Source organism: Lepisosteus platostomus, chromosome 4, assembly GCF_059453375.1.
Source record: "Lepisosteus platostomus isolate fLepPlt1 chromosome 4, fLepPlt1.hap1, whole genome shotgun sequence".
Lineage (NCBI taxonomy): Eukaryota > Metazoa > Chordata > Actinopteri > Semionotiformes > Lepisosteidae > Lepisosteus > Lepisosteus platostomus.
The window spans coordinates 19,915,851-19,932,409 of NC_142614.1; the positions used below are offsets into that span (position 1 = coordinate 19,915,851).

General features: G+C 37.7%; 1 protein-coding gene across 1 annotated transcript in view; it reads left to right on the forward strand.

The window, feature by feature from the left end:
* LOC148672911 (putative E3 ubiquitin-protein ligase HERC1) overlaps nt 1-16,079 on the forward strand; it is a 74,882-nt gene extending 58,803 nt beyond the window's left edge. The window contains exons 64-79 of the mRNA XM_088628907.1: nt 81-206; nt 735-873; nt 2,661-2,842; nt 3,610-3,765; nt 4,411-4,533; nt 4,717-4,819; nt 5,149-5,318; nt 6,291-6,429; nt 7,274-7,443; nt 8,146-8,315; nt 9,602-9,767; nt 10,448-10,524; nt 11,812-12,064; nt 12,794-12,946; nt 13,663-13,968; nt 14,466-16,079. Of these exons, the coding sequence (XP_088485033.1) occupies nt 81-206; nt 735-873; nt 2,661-2,842; nt 3,610-3,765; nt 4,411-4,533; nt 4,717-4,819; nt 5,149-5,318; nt 6,291-6,429; nt 7,274-7,443; nt 8,146-8,315; nt 9,602-9,767; nt 10,448-10,524; nt 11,812-12,064; nt 12,794-12,946; nt 13,663-13,968; nt 14,466-14,651 (2,619 nt within the window). The 3' untranslated portion in view covers nt 14,652-16,079. The remainder of the gene's footprint in view (nt 1-80; nt 207-734; nt 874-2,660; nt 2,843-3,609; nt 3,766-4,410; nt 4,534-4,716; nt 4,820-5,148; nt 5,319-6,290; nt 6,430-7,273; nt 7,444-8,145; nt 8,316-9,601; nt 9,768-10,447; nt 10,525-11,811; nt 12,065-12,793; nt 12,947-13,662; nt 13,969-14,465) is intronic.
* The last annotated feature ends 480 nt before the right edge of the window (nt 16,080-16,559 follow it).

Here is a 16,559-nt window from a genome sequence, read left to right on the forward strand (position 1 = left end):
TGTGTGCACGCCTTTTCTGCATGTGTATCTGTAGGTGTGTGTGTTGATGTGTGTGTGATACTGTAACTTTTCTTTGGCAGGACTGGCAGCAAGGTGGGAAAAATGAGGTGTTCCTCTGGGGGGGAGGGCGCCATGGGCAGCTGGCAGATGCAGGGACAAACCTCTTGGTACCAACCCTGGCCCCATCACTCTCTCAAGCACAGCAGGTAAACTGTGAACCTAAACCGCAGGATAACATTATTGCACACCTTCAGTGCACCACAGTTGAAAACAGAACATTTCCAGTTCTTGAACGGCACTTTGTGAATGTCCATTTATTAACATGAACAGAGCATTCAGCTTCCTGCAAGAAATGGAAAGGATTATGTCCTGATCAGATAGTCTGTTGACACGCATGATCTTTTCAACTAGGTCCCTATTTAGTCTTTTTCCAGCGTTGTAATAGGGCTTCCAGGAAAATCTGCCAATACTTAACCAGTAAATAACACTTTGTAGTTTAGCTTTGCATGCTCATACCTAGGCTGTGTTTAGTATGTCTTACTGTAAATACAGATCTGGACATAGGCCCTTTATACATTTTAACATTTGGCAAGACTTCATTTATTGCTTTTTTCTTAGGGTCAAATATTGCACTTTGCTTTCTGTAGGTTTGCAAATAATTGGCCAAGATAATAAAAACTTTTGTAACTTGGATATCTGTGTTCCAAGCTTTTTTTTTGCCTTGCGTCATGTAGGTTGTTTGCGGACAAAATTGCACATTCCTGGTTCAGGCCAGTGGGACAGTACTGGCCATTGGTGAAGGGAGTTATGGGAGACTTGGGCAAGGAAACTCAGATGACCTTTATACCCCCACTATCATCTCTGCTTTGCAGGGTAAGGCTACCTCTGAGAGAGGCTGTCATTTTCTTCTTTTACTGTGCATATCCATCAACTGAGGAAAGGCTCAGTTCTTGTTTTATCCTCCTTTGTTTCAGTGTGTTTCATTTCTGAATAAACATTGACGTTTCCGCTTCTTTTTAAATTATGCTTGTGCTCAAAGAAATGAAAAAGAAACATGCATACAAAAAGTGTCCTCTGGTGCTTATGTGTGTTGAGAGTTAAACATGGTATTGAATAAAATTTGAAGACAAAAATCCAGAGCTGTAAAAATGAAAATACCATGTAATTGCTGTTGCCGTTTGTTTTCCTCAATTGTGGCATCTTGTACTGTACTGTACATCAGTTTTGTACTTCTCACAATCATCTCACAAACTCACAACCATACAGTACATGTACTGCAGTGATATATTTTTTCATTTCTTGCTATAAAGAGATGTAATGTGCAGAAAAAGAGGATGCAAGCTCCATTTTTCCCTACAGGTATATCAATAATTATCCTGCTCAAACAACTAAATATGTTAGTGTTGCAGAATAAAACCATTAAGAAGCATTAAGAAACATCACAAAGTACTTCACTATGTTGTAAAATGTCAGCTTTAACACAGACCTTAAAGTATTTTAAAAGTAAGTTAAGATTTGTTCTAGTTAGAAGAGTTGTCAGACAGTGTGTTTCAAGCTAAAGAAAATTTGGTGACTGGTACCCATGATCTCTTTGTTCTTAATCTACTCATCCAGTGACTTCGTCGCAATGCAATGTTTTACAATTGCAATGAACTTTATTTTTTAAGCGTATTACTCAAGTAATTTTGCCTTAAAAATGAATTTCTATTTTACAGTATATCACTTTCCAAACTGCAGTGTATTTCATAATTCCAGCCCTAACTCCAGAACCAGTTGGGCAGCTGTAAACTGATGGATGCAATTGAGTAATGTTGAAATTGTTTAGTCATTTATTTGACATTTGACTGAACTGACCAAAAGTGACCTTAGTAGCATCAGCTGTAAACCTTGAACATCAGATAACTGTGTCAGAGAGCTAGATTTACCAATGTCTCCCGCTGATCGCTTTGTGAATTCTGAATTTATTTTATTAGTACTTTTTATATTCACAGTAAACACAGCAAGAAAGACTAAATAAGTTGTTATTTAAGATTAATTATATGTTTAACTTGTATTATTGCTACTGTATAATAACAAATTATAAAAATCTTCAAAACTAAAAGCTTTGGGATATGTAATGTTAATTGTTTTTTCAAGATGGCTTTGTCATGCGCCTGTTGCTTTCTTGGTTTGACCATATCATACCATTTAGAGTGATAACTTCATTTTCTATGTAGGAGGATGTGCAGGGATTAGTTTTAAACTTAAAGCTACTTTGATTCCCTTTAATAATCACAGTAGGAAATATGCATTTTTTAAAAAAGAAAGTGGAAGGTAGTGGAAGCATTAAATGCTTGCTTATTGTGAAAAAAACAAGTCCTCATTTGCTGTTTTATTATTACTTATAAATTCCTCAAGCAAAGTGCTTACATGCATGTTGTTATAATCAGAGTTGACTAAAAATCTGGTGTTATATTGTAATATTTGTGTACATCAAAAAATACATTACAAATGTAAGGGATCTATACTGTAGTTCGAAAGTCTGATCACAGAACCTGACTTGAGTCTTCTCTCCAGATGTGTTTTTGACGCAACTTGAAGTATTAGTGTGCTCCAGTTATCGGATCCTTTTTTCTGTTCACTTAGCCTTATTTGGACATGCTTTCCCGGGCTCTCTCCAGGTTATGTGGTGATCCAGCTGGTGACCTCGTGCGGGTCTGATGGCCACTCCATGGTGCTCACAGAGAGTGGGGAGGTGTTCAGCTGGGGAGATGGGGATTATGGGAAACTGGGGCACGGCAACAGTGAAAGACAGAGAAGGCCAAAGCAGATTGAGGCCCTGCAAGGAGAGGAAGTGGTTCAGGTACACTAGTAACAAGTTTTCCCATCCTAAATGTTGTTATTTACAGAATAATGAATACATGGGAGTACTGTAATACTGTAAGATATTGTAAAACTCTCAGTGTCTTGTAATATGTGTAGCGGAGTAGCTAGATAGAACTGTATCTACAGTAAATCCACTTTTGATCTGTTTTTTGCTGTTACAATTCCTACTTCAAACCGCAAAACTAGTGTGACCACACAGCGATATTCTCGGAAGAGGGGAACAGACTGACATGCTTTGAAATTAAATTAATATATGTTTTAAAACAAACATGGTAAAAATTACAAAAGTAGAATAAACTTAACTACAGTTAACCCAGTACTGCACTTTGATTATGATATTCTTATCATAAGTATTATATTCAAGTGTTATACTCTTGTAAATGTGTAACATACAAGGACAATTGAATGATACTGAATTGTGTGTTTCTTAATGATCAATATAAATTCCGTTCATGCATTCAGAAACCTAGATGTGGCAGAAGACAAAGGCAGAAGTGATGTTCATGTCTCCGTAATTTACAAAAGTGTCCTTGTAAATGAACACTAATGTGGAAAAGAAGCATAGGTGGTGGTTTTTAAACTTCTTTGACTGTAAGACTTGATAGTGATATCCCATTTTATTTACTTGGTCAAATTTACTTCAGTAACATTTTGTGGAGAACGTTGTTCATTTTAAACCTTTTTTCTTAGCTTTACTTTCTTGTTTGTACAGTATCATCATTTTTTAATTTTTTGTATTGCAAGCTTGCCTGTGGCTTCAAGCATTCAGCAGTGGTCACAGCTGATGGGAAACTGTTCACTTTTGGTAGTGGAGATTATGGACGTCTAGGGCAAAGGTCAACATCTAATAAAATGTTACCCGAAAGAGTCATGGCCTTGGAAGGGTACAGTATAGGTCAGGTAAGCAATACTGCATGTTTGAATTAATCCTGTTCTGTCCTATTGGACAAAAAACTTTGTATTAAAATCATGGATAAATCATTTTGCAAATCTAGCCATCTGCAAAAGGCAAATACAAAGATAGTTTTTCCTCTGTCTTATCAGAGACTCAAACCTTTTTATTGACTGTACTGTATGTTTTGAGGTCACTTCACAAGTAAAGTGTATTGGTTCATCTGAGTTTGTGTAGTTCAGTAGACATTTTTGGTCTATTATCCATTGCAGATAAGGTCAGAGCATTGTTTTATTTGCAGAATAGATTGTTTAATAAACCTCGTAAAGACCCCAAGGCATTAGCTAATACAATACATACTCAAATTTATAGGGAAATAGAGGGTGAGGTGAGGTGCCTTCTCACTTTAAAAGAAAAAACACTTTCAGGAAGGATGAAATGTTGTTCATTCCACAAATTGACAAAATTTCATTCAGGCAGTTCTTCCTCTGGTTGGAAAAATTGTTAAAGAGGGACACCCACTAGTGATCTTTACCCTAGTTATAGTTTAGCAACCTGAATTCCAGTGTCACTGAAATGGGGCAATCTAATCTCTAGATTTCAATAAAAATTAAAAGTGCCAATACAAGCTAATTTCCTGTGCTCATTTTCAGGTGTCCTGTGGTTTGAATCATACACTGGCAGTGTCATCTGATGGCATGACAGTCTGGGCATTTGGAGATGGGGATTATGGGAAACTTGGAACAGGCCCCTGCAATGTAAAGTGCTATCCTCAGGTATTAACCATTGCTTTAATTAGAAAAGCAGATATGATAAAAAATTAAGCTTGTCATGCTGTTACAAAGGCTAAGACTATTTTAATAGTTACTCTTATTTGTAATTACTGTCTCTTAATAGCAAACAACATGATTCATTGTGGAAGTAATATGTGAAGTACTGAGTCTTTTTTTATTCTTTAGACAGTGGAACATCTGTGCAATAAAGGAATAAAAAAGGTGGGGTGTGGGACTCAGATTTCTGTTGCACTGACAAAGGATGGACATGTGTACACTTTTGGACAGGGTAATGTTTTTATACATTTTGCTCTTGTTGATTTGTTCATTATGTGTATCTGTCCTAAAATAGTCAAAAACAATTATAATTGTTAAGTGGCCTACAATGGTAAAGATTGCTGAATTTCTATAAGATATACAGTAAATATAGTTTGAAGCTTTGGGGACTGGAAGAAGTAGAACCTTTGTGTTATGGAGCTACTTATTTTCAGCAGAAAAGGTTAAGTTTGCTTCAGGATCTTAAAATATTATTTGTGTCTGTACAACAGTTGTGTTTCTTTAGAGGCAAGTCATAGTATCCTAGCCTCTCACTCGTTTATCTGTCTCTTTTCCTGTCAGAGCGCTTACTCGGTCTCCCCGACTCAATGCTGAAAAATCACAACCGGCCCCAGGTGGTACCAGCCCTTGAGGGTGTGTTTGTGGAGGACATTGCTGTCGGGTCAGAACACATAATAGCCCTTTCTTCTACAGAGGACGTCTACAGCTGGGGCTGTAACTCTGAAGGCCAGGTAATTGGGGTAAAAAAAAACCAAAACTTTTGATTAGAGAAGTTCTATGAATCTAGTAATCTTAAAATATTTTCTAAAATTATTTGACAAATATTTACTGTATTTAAAAAAAGCGTATTATAATTCAAATAGAATTGTATCATTTTTTTCCAAAGAGATTTTTCCATCAACTGCCAAGCTGTTAAGATATTTGTGTAGTTATTAATGTTCCCTCTCGCTAAACAAGTAACGCTTTAATACTTTTTTACTTATACTAGTTGTGTTTGGCTCCAATGTCTGCTCTTAATAGGATGGCACCCATATTTTTTCTGGCTTTCTTCTCTCTCCCTGGAAAAATGCTCTTTAGTGTGTTCACGTAATTCTTTTTGTGGACATTATCATTATCTAATCATTTCAGCGTCACTCCTTTCTGACTTTATTTTCTTTATTAATCCAGTTTATGCATTTATGTTCTTCACTGCTGTACAATAGTGCAGGTACAATAGTGCGGCTATATGTATACAGTACAGTAACACATTTAGTGGGTGATTACTGTGTAGGTACCAGAAATTACTTGTTATTACTTTGTTATTTAAGTACTATTTTAAGGTCCAAAATTAGTAGATTAAGTGATTATATAGACCTCCGGAATGCATTTTAAGCTTGTATGTGAAAAATAATGTGAATTTAGTTCTCACTATCTGAGGTTTTGGTTACGAGCCTATTTGTTTTATTTTTATTTTATTTATTTTAAAAAATAAAAAATTATATTTTATTTATGTCAGAACTAATTGAGATTGTGTTGCAAGAGGTGAGTACTCCATTCTTGGTATTAGTTTTAATGCTCTGTGATTTAAACCACTAAAACATTTGGCAACTTTACTAGTTCTTTTAGAAAATAACTGACAGATAAGGGGATACCTTTGTCGATAATGTTCTTTTTTACCTGTATCTCTGTTTTTCTTATTTATGTACTTATAATTGTCATTTCAGCTCGGGCTAGGCCATTCAAATCCAGTGAAAGAGCCCACCTTGGTGACCGTTCTGCAAGGGAAAAATATCCGGCAGATCTCTGCAGGACGCTGTCACAGTGCTGCCTGGACCACTCCCTCAACAGCACCCAGGGCCCCAGGTATAAAGCAGCTTATACTCTACATCAAATGCTTAGTTCAGGTGGGTAGCTGCGTCAGCATGCGTAGGCTGCAAAGGAACAAGTAATAGGTTTATTCCATGCTGAAAATAAGAAGAAAGAGAACACAACGTTTCGGCTGTGGAGCCTTCTTCAGGTGTCAAACCTGTCAATCAAATACTTATATTGCTCCCATGAAGCAGGTAACCCTTTTTATTTTTTAAAGAGACGCAGGCCAACATCTGTGTCATTCTTACGCTTATTACCTCAAGAAAAAGCTATTACATAAACGTAAGCAATTTAAAATATATTACATTATCATCAGTGCAAATTTCACAGAAGCCTGTAGCTTCAGAAAGTTGAAATAGATTCCTGTTTGTCATTGCCTTCATCTTATGTTATCAGTAATACTGTATATTAAGAGCCCCAAAGAGCAATAAGGTTTTATCCATATTTACCAACTGAAATGTGTACGCAAATCCAGTAGGTTAGTTCTCAGGGAAGGGGTGGTAGCATTGTTGTGTTTAAGCATTTATTTTCATTGTCCATTTTTACAAGCTGACCTACAATTACATTTCACTGTTTCTTTGTAAGTACTGTATCAGGCTCTTGATGCCTGACTCTCTTGAGCTTTCACTCAATACAAGTAACAACTTGTATTGTTCCTCATAAACAAGTACAGTATAGGTCATAAACATAAAAAAAGTTTAAAATAAATCGACTGGAGAAGAACAAGCGATTCAATATTAATTTGGTATTCCTAAAAAATTCCAGCTACATTAAATCGAGTGAAATGCTTTGACTGTCCATGTTTAATTGTACTTCTATCTTTATGATTGTCATCCAGGCAGTGCATTACCCCTGCAGCTGGGCCTTCCTCAGTCAGTGCCCCCTCAATACAGCGCTCTGATTGGCTGCAGTCCCGAGGTCCTCAATGCCCGGCTCAGGGTCCTGTTCCATTTCTCAGACTTCATGTACAAGTCCTGGAGACTGCTGAACCTCAACCCCAGGAGCCAGGTTGCTATGCTATCATATAGAATTAGTGTTACAGTCCAGTTAGTGAAATGAGCTTATCATGCTGTAATACTGTTGTAGCGACTTCACAGTGTCATTGTGCTGCACCAGCTAGAGGACCATGTTATTTTAATGGATTGTTAATGCTAATAGTAATAAATGTTAATGCTAATTAGTACTGCTAATGCAGTCTCAAGTCCTATTCTTTTTGCCTTTCATTTTGTTTAGTAATCAAAGAAACGTAGCACCCCAGTTACAAACATTTAGTTTATGCCTGCTCTTGCCCTGTAAAAGTGTGTAAATGCACAGAACTCTGTCAGTCTTGAGGTTCTCTTGAACTGTGCTACTGTTCATGTGTTTTTTGTATGTATGTCATTGGGATTTTAAAACGTTAACTAGTTACATGGAATACAAAGTAGACATGGAATACAAAAATGCTTAAATTAAACATTAAATCGATGGCAATAATAAAAAGCTTAAATCCTGTGTTATTTGTCTTGAAAAAAAACTAAAAAAGCATAAACACAAAGATCACCGTGCTTTTGTTCATTTCCTTCATTGAATAAGATTATTTTGTGTTCTTCTGTTGTCAAGAAACACCTTCATTGTAGCATATGCCTGCTCATACAGGCTGATTCAGAGGCCACTATATAGTATCATGATACTTACAGTACAATGTACCTGCCCTTTCCGTTTCCATTGCAGATTTCTGCCTCACGCTATAGCTCAGGAACCTCAGCAATTGTGCAGGGACACCTAAGAGGCCTCCTTGCTCCAAAAGTGAACACTCTTCCTCTGGTGAGATCGATTGGAAAGACCATGACACAGGGCAAGACTTATGGACCTCAGATTACTGTCAAGAGAATCTCAGCAAGGTACAGTACCTCCTTAATGATGGCATTTAGGTCTCCTGAGATATAATTAGTCTGTTTATGTTCTATGTCATAAAGGCTCAACCAGACTTCATGGACACCTATAAGGGTAAATTACTCTAACATAAATGTCAATTTTAGTCACAGCTATTCTACAGTATTTTCTTATTAGATTGGTATTATTTTCATGGTAAGAAACTTACTGTCCCATGATATGCAAACATTCTGTTTTCGGTTGCCATGGCAGTATAGCTTAACTATCACAGCAAAATAGGAGCTTGATTCAAGGGGAAACAAAGCTCTGCTTTAAGTCACTAGAGGGCAGCAACATTTCATAGATGTAAGAAAGTAAACTACCCTGTATGAAGTTATACAGTAAATTGCAAAGGAACAAGTTAAGGTTTATTCCATGATTAAAAGGGAAAAGAAGAAAAGAAACAAAACATTTCAGCTGTGGAGCCTTCTTCAGCTGTCAGCTGTCACACCTGAAGAAGGCTCCACAGCCGAAATGTTGTGTTTCTTTTCTTCTCTTTTCAGCATAAAATAAACCTACTGTATACTTGTTCCTTTGCAGCCTACGCATGAGACACACAGATGGGGAGAGAGAAGCTTGGGTTCAGAGCGCAGGCTCAGCCATTTATACAGCACCCCTGGACCAGTTGAAATGACTTTTGAAATATTCTTTTGCAGCTGGACAGAATAAGGCATTACCGTACCAAAAGGGGTGTATACAATACTTCTACCAATGAAAAGCTTCTACTTTTCTTTGATAATTTTGTTTACGTCCTACTGTACTTATGTTTTCTGCTTTACTGTTAAGTGTTATTTCGAAATATTTCATTCTCTTCATGTTTTCTGCCAGGCCATGTTATCACAAATACGTATTTTGATTTTACGTAAAGATTTTATAGCATGTTCACACCTAACACCTGTTTTGGCAAGATTCAGGCGTAGCAGTTTCTGTCAGTAAATTTCGAGGTAACTAAAAGTGAATGCTGCACTAATAATACTTATATGGCACAATGGCAGAAAAATATTATATAAAGATAACACAACAAGGTATATTTATTATATACATGTACCTTGTATATTTATTTTCAATGTAGTATATTTACTATGTCATGTTTACATACAAACTAAACTATACAGGAATTACTATCCACAAAGTACACCATAGATGGTAGCAGTAAGTAAAATCTGACTTGCCTGACTTGGTAACTGCTTTGTCTCTGTGTGCATGTGGTACAACAGTTTGTTACTGTGATTCTCCCCTGGTCTGTTTCCTGCAGGGGACGTTCCAGCAAGCCCATCTTTGTGCAGATTGCCAGGCAGGTGGTGAATCTGAACCCCTCAGAGCTGCGGCTGCCCTCCAGGGCCTGGAAGGTGAAGCTTGTCGGGGAGGGGGCAGATGATGCAGGTGGTGTATTTGATGACACCATCACTGAGATGTGCCAGGTGAGTCTGAATCGCAGTGCAAAACTGTCATTTGGCTCAGGGATGAGGAGCTGGTCTTGCACACAAAATATTACACTATGCCTAGTGTGCATAGATTAAAAAATGGCATCTTAATTTTGGGTAATTTCCTCCTAGGATCCAAGGGAAATAGCAGGGATTTAGATCAGTGATAATCTTGGTGTAGGGATCTAGGTACACAAAGAAATGCTAGAATAATTATCCTGGTCCTCTCTTTGTCGCCAGGCTTTGAGTTTGACTATATGAACAACCGATTCTACTTCACCCATAGAACATACAGTAGTTTTTCTTTCAAATTTACTGTTGTCTTAATGGCATCCCTAACTAGATTTGTCTGGCTACTCAGTCTGGAAGGTCAGTCTCTGAAGTGAAGTTAAACCTCTTTGATAACACATAAACAGAGATCATTGTGCTAATGATGTGAGCTTTCGAACTATTATTATGCCCCTGAACTGGCAATCTCACTACCATATTTCTTTAGCTTTATCATTTTGGCATAGATTGTGTAGATTCTATAAAGCCCTCTTTGAAAGTGTGATGATTACGGGCTCAGATGGCAACAAACAGCAGGAGAGTAGATACTTTGCAAGGCACTGTATACTGTATGTATTGTTTTAGAAAGACAGGCATGTTGAATTAATGTGACTTTTCTTGCTCCTCAGGAATTGGAATCTGGTGTTGTGGACCTACTTATTCAAACCCCTAATAGTTCTGCTGATGTAGGGAGCAACACTGACAGGTACAGACAGTGCTTGTAAAGTTCATTCTATTTCTAGTACTTTCCATTCACTGTACAAATGACAGAAAATGTGAAATCTTTCAGTAAAAACAAAGTAGGTTATAAAGTCTCATGAGACTCCAAAGAACAATATCAGATTTACGTGCATTATTTGTCAGAATGTTTTTCAGATTTCATCTGTATTTGTCCTTACAGTTGCCCCATTTTCAGTCCATATGAAATTAAAATCATTCTGACATTTTTTGGTTAGAAAAAGGAGATTTGTTTTCCTAATTGATGTTGTTTGCTTGTTTTAAATCTCACACTGGTGCTTGGTACTGGTCCCTTCAAAGATGTTCGAAAAGCATATTTTAAACTTTCACCAAACCTTTAAAAAGACCGTGTGGATTAAGTGCTATCCACAAAGCTTGGCTATTGTGATTTTATTAGATAAAAAACATTGTCTCATGAATTGTACAGTAGATTGAAAAAATAAAGGTGTCTATTTTATCAGTTACTATTACGGTAGACATTGGATGATTTAAAAGATGACCTGCGTCCTCTGGCCTCTCAGAGAAGCCATACTGTACCATCCATACCAGTGGTACAACTGTTATCTACCCTGCTTGTTCTTGCCTTTGGCTCTCTTCCTGGAACTGTGGCAGCAGTTGCTGGCATCGCCCAGTCTATATTTTCTCACTAGCAATACTAATGCTTTATTATGACAAACATTTTTAATTTCCCCTAAAAGCAGGTTTGAACTACAAAACATGAATAGATTTGGAGGAGTAAGACTGCACCTTCTGATTATTTTAAGCATTTGTATAGAAATAGAAATGCACCTACAGTACTCTATGAATGTGAAGGAGCAACTAATAATTACATTCATCTAGCTGTGTGTCCTGGGCTAGTCTGTGGCTCTTATATTCTTATGGGCAGCTCTTTGTAAACCCGCAATGTGAAGAGACATGACATTTCCAGCTCCTCATTAGAAAAATAACATTTTTTTTCATGCCTTCTCCTCCACCTCAAGTACTACTGTAAGCCATGATTCTATGACGACACATAGGCAAAAGCAATTGTTTGTGCTGCTTTAACTTAGAAACATACAAACATAGGAGGTTTACAGATGCCAGGCATCCCATAACCACTCTACTTTTATTTATTCTGAAACCTGACACAAAGTTTCACAATTCTTTTCTCACTAAAAGGTTTTGGAAGATATTTATGTTCTTTGCAGCTCATTAAACTATCGTCAGTACACCCTGTTTAGGAAAAGATTTTAACAAACTGTAATTGGTTCTGCAGGTTCTTGCTGAACCCTTCTGCAATCTCAGAGGAGCACATGATCCAATTTCGATTCCTTGGGATCCTGATGGCTGTGGCAGTCCGGACCAAAAAGCCTCTGGACCTGCATCTAGCACCTTGGGTGTGGAAGCAACTCTGCTTTATCCCTCTGAATGCTCAGGACTTGGAAGAAGTGGACCTTCTCACCTCTCGTAGCCTGCAGGGAATACTGCATCTGGAAAACAGTGGCATCACTGAGGACAACTTCCCTGTGGTAAGGGGGGGAAGGCAGCGTCTGAAAAGTCGAAACTGTATCACCACTTACTCATTCTTGAGTAAGAAATTCATTCATGCTTTTTTTCCATCCGGAAGGATCCATAAACCTATGGAGGGGATATATTTTTCCTCTACAGAATTGTAGCCTCCACCTGGGTGATGCATAGTATACAATATACACAGGTAGCCCCATCTACTGCACAGTGCCCTATCACCAGGATCACAGAATTCTGGTCCGGAGAACAGAGTGCCTCCTACTGGTGCATAAATGCTACTTACAGCAATAACCTGGTTTACATTAAAAGTCTTCCATCCCAGTACTAACCTGGTCCAACCTTGTTTAGCTTCTGACATCAGATGAAATCTGGCTAGAAGGTGATAGCACTGTTGTCAGATCGTAGACCTCTAATCCAGATTTCCATTTTAAAAAGGGGATTAATGATCAAAATGAAAGCAACAGAAAACTACATTCTTTTCCAGAAAATAGTCAGTGGAGATTATCACCACTCAAAAAATAGTAGTGATCTGGGTGGTAGCATTGATCATTTTTAGAAACTCCTGATATACTTTACATAGTTCAATCTCTCCGAAGTGGGAAGTTATCTTGAATAACCTAAAAAATATGAATCATTGTATCAATAAAATAATGTGTACACAAATTGAATTATATGTGAATGGGGATAAAAGAAAACAGTTGTGTAAAAAGATCTGCATGTCTTTTCCCTAGATGATTCCACTGGACTCTTTTACTGCACACAGTGCTGATGGGAAGTTGGTCCCAGTAGTTCCTGGAGGGTACAACGTCCCTCTGACATTTGCAAACAGAAAGGAATATGTGGAAAGAGCTATAGAGTACAGACTTCATGAGATGGATCTGCAGGTAAGTGAAATTTGGATTACCATTTTCTGTCCATTTGTTTGGACACTGCTTCTTTCAATTCAGGGTCACGGGGGAGCCGGAGCTTGTCCCATCGAGGCAGGACGCCAGTCCATCCCAGGGCAGACAGACACAAACATAGACACGTACACACTCACACCAGGGCCAGTCTTCCCAGAAGCCATTTAGCCTACCAGTATATTTTTCGACTGTAGAAACACAAAACTGAGCACCCAGAGGAAACACACATGAACATGGGGAAATTGTTCAAATTTCACATAGGATTTGAACCCAGGGCTCCAGTGCTCTGAGGCAGCAATGCTGACCACTGCATCCCCCATACTGCCCAATTTGGATTACAAAATTTGATAAAACGTAAAAAAAAATCTGTAACGACACTGCTCACAGTGGAATAACTGGGTAGGGAACTCACCATCTTCATTTGTTTTCTGGCAAGACCACATCAACCTGCCAGATACCTGGCAGATTTGTGGTGCTCTGATTCTGTTCTATACTTTGGAAGTATGAACTTAATGATCAGGTTTCTTAAAGCTATTGCCTCCATTCTTACAGGTAGCTACGTAGACTTGTGACTTACCTTTGTACATTTCCTTCAAAGACTGCCATTTTTAGTAGTCTGCATTTTCCCCTATACTAAGAAAGGTCTGACAAAATGGATGCCTATCGCTGCTGTACATAACATTATATTCTGTGCTTAGGTGGCAGCAGTGAGGGAGGGTATGTCCTCCATCATTCCTGTGCCCCTTCTGTCTCTGCTCACGGCCAGACAGCTGGAGCAGATGGTATGTGGAATGCCCGAGGTCCCGGTGGAAACGCTGAAGAAAGTTGTGCGGTACAGGGATGTCACTGACACGCATCAGCTGATTGGCTGGCTGTGGCAGACTCTGGAGGAATTCACCAATGAGGAGAGGGTCCTGTTCCTACGCTTTGTATCAGGGCGTTCAAGACTGCCTTCAAACACAGCTGATATCACCCAAAAGTTTCAGATTATTAAAGTGGATAGGGTAAGTGAAAGCAACGAGCTTAATATTCCTAAATTAACTGGGTTACTATGCACTATAAATATGCACGCAGTAAATAATGAAAAATGTTTTTCAATGGTGTTAATTAAAAATATAATACTAAATATGTGCTGCTAATGTACAGTATTAACCGGTGCAAACAACTTATCGTTCCGGCTTTGAATCTGCTACAAACAGAAAATAAAAGTGAATATAAAAAAAGTAAGTTATATGACAGTAAAAACTACACTTTGAAAAACAAAAACTAAAATGTATTGGATGCATAAGTATGCATCCCCTTTGCTGTAGTAAAACTACTGTAATTTGGTTCTGGTGCACATTCTGTAAGTAAGTACTGTGACATGTCACAAGACTTGATCAATGGCCTCACATAGAGGAAAACCTTCTTCAGTTTGCTAACACTTAAAACTGGGTCAAATTAGAATGTAGTGGCTTAAAAAATTTTTTATAAGAAATATTTTTTTCTTCTGCTCCTGTAGCCTGTCAATGGCCTTCCTACAGCACAGACGTGCTTCTTCCAGCTGAGACTGCCCCCTTACACCAGCCAGGCCGTCATGGCAGAGAGACTGCGCTACTCTATCTACAACTGCCCTTCCATAGATATGGACAACTACATGCTGTCCCGCAACACAGATGCTGCAGAAGGCTTAGAGACAGAATACTGAGAAAGACAAACTCTCACTACCTGGAAGCACATCCCTCTCTTCTGAATGCTGCATTAGAGTGCTCTCTATGCAAGCGGAGAAGTAACTGCATGTAAAGTTATAAAATGTTGTAACTGAATTGACTAGTGCCACCACATTCATTTAAGGATGCACACAGAGAAAATATCCGATATCTGAGAACTGTGCAAACCCTAACTAAATAGACTAAATAGACCGTTGTTATGGATGACTTTGGGTCTTCAACTTTGTGCACAGAAAGTCCCAAAAAACAAAAACTGCCAATTCAAAACATTTTATTTGGCAAAATCAGAAAGTCATTGGCAAATAAATTAATTAATTGAAAGAGTTGTGACTTCCCAAAGTGAATCAAGTTTTTAAATCTGAAAACAAGATAATTATCCCTACCCAATGGGATTTTAGTTTTGAACTACATTAATTGCAGTTCAGCAGTTTCATAATTTTTTGTTGTTTATTTCTAATGTATCTGGAAACAATTTCTTAATTACTGCCCCCTATATCAAGATGAAAAAAGCAGGACCTCAGCTCTGCCTGCAGCACTAGCTGCAACATGAACAACTGGCTAGTGATAAAGACAGTTGAAACTGACTGTTACTACAACTGTAGATGATACAGAAGATAAGGATTCTATTTAAACTTTAGACTGCAGTATTGTCACTGAAAAAAATGATTACATCACAGCCTCTCAGGAGTGAATGTACAATATATATATATGTGAAAGCCAAGCACATATGCACTCAAATCACTTTTTTTTTGCCAAAAAAATGGTACTATTGCGTCTTAAACTGAGTTTTAGTATTTCATCACAGTAATTGACAACTGCTGCTGTTGCATTGAAAAATGTGTAGAACTCTAAATTTTTATTATTTGCACTTTTCCTACAAATTCGAAGATGTTTTGAAAGTACTACGATTTTAAGTAGCCTTACTATTATTGCTGTAGTAAGTTTGGCTACACAACTTATAAGGCTAATACAGTTAGCTGTGAAATCTACACCTTCTTTGAACATCTGTCAATATTTACTCTTATGAAAGGCCTACAGCCAAAACTGGATTTATTATTTGGGCTCTACAGCATGATTGCAGTGATATTATAGTTACAGCTTGCAGCGTGTTCTTATTTTACATTTCAAAAACCGTTAATGCTATAAGAAAACTGATCTCAATAAATGCCCGGATTGGTCTTTTTCAGGGTTTTAAAATTCACATTGGAAAAGTTAGGTACTTGATCAGGCACTATAATGTGTGGTGTTACAGTAACTGGCATGGGTGTTGACATAGTGTTTGCACTTTATAGACTTGGATGTATTGCTGAATGAGTGATGGTTTGTGTTTTATGCTTCTGAAGAAAAGTCATATTCAAGAATGTTACAGGCACTAACCTCTGTAAGCATTAAACATTTTAACAGTGGTAAGCCTGCTCATGTTGAATGCTTCTCAAATCTATAGTACTGTACACACATTTCCCCTATAAAAATACAGCTCACCTCAGACACCTCTTCATTAAAGATATCAAAATGGGTGTGTAGGGAGATGGAGAATGTTGGGGGTAATTTTAATATATACTGTAGTACATTAATAGAGCATTACAAAAAGGTAGTTCTTGGAGAATCTTTGAAGTGTAACTGTGATCACTACATTTGGAAGCCCCTTTTCCCAGATGCTAAGTGTTCCTTGTCAAATACAATTATTCCCATAGGGGATCGGTGGCTTTGTCCCTTCAGCTGTAGCCTCCATTTTGTAATTACAAATGTAGGGACATTGCCTTTAATACTAGTTATTGATCAGCTTGTAGAAATGTGAACCCTCTGTATCCTAGAGTGGGTTCTATCATAACTATTTTTTTTTATGGAAACATGGAGCTAGTACTGTTTCATGATTGTTTAAAATA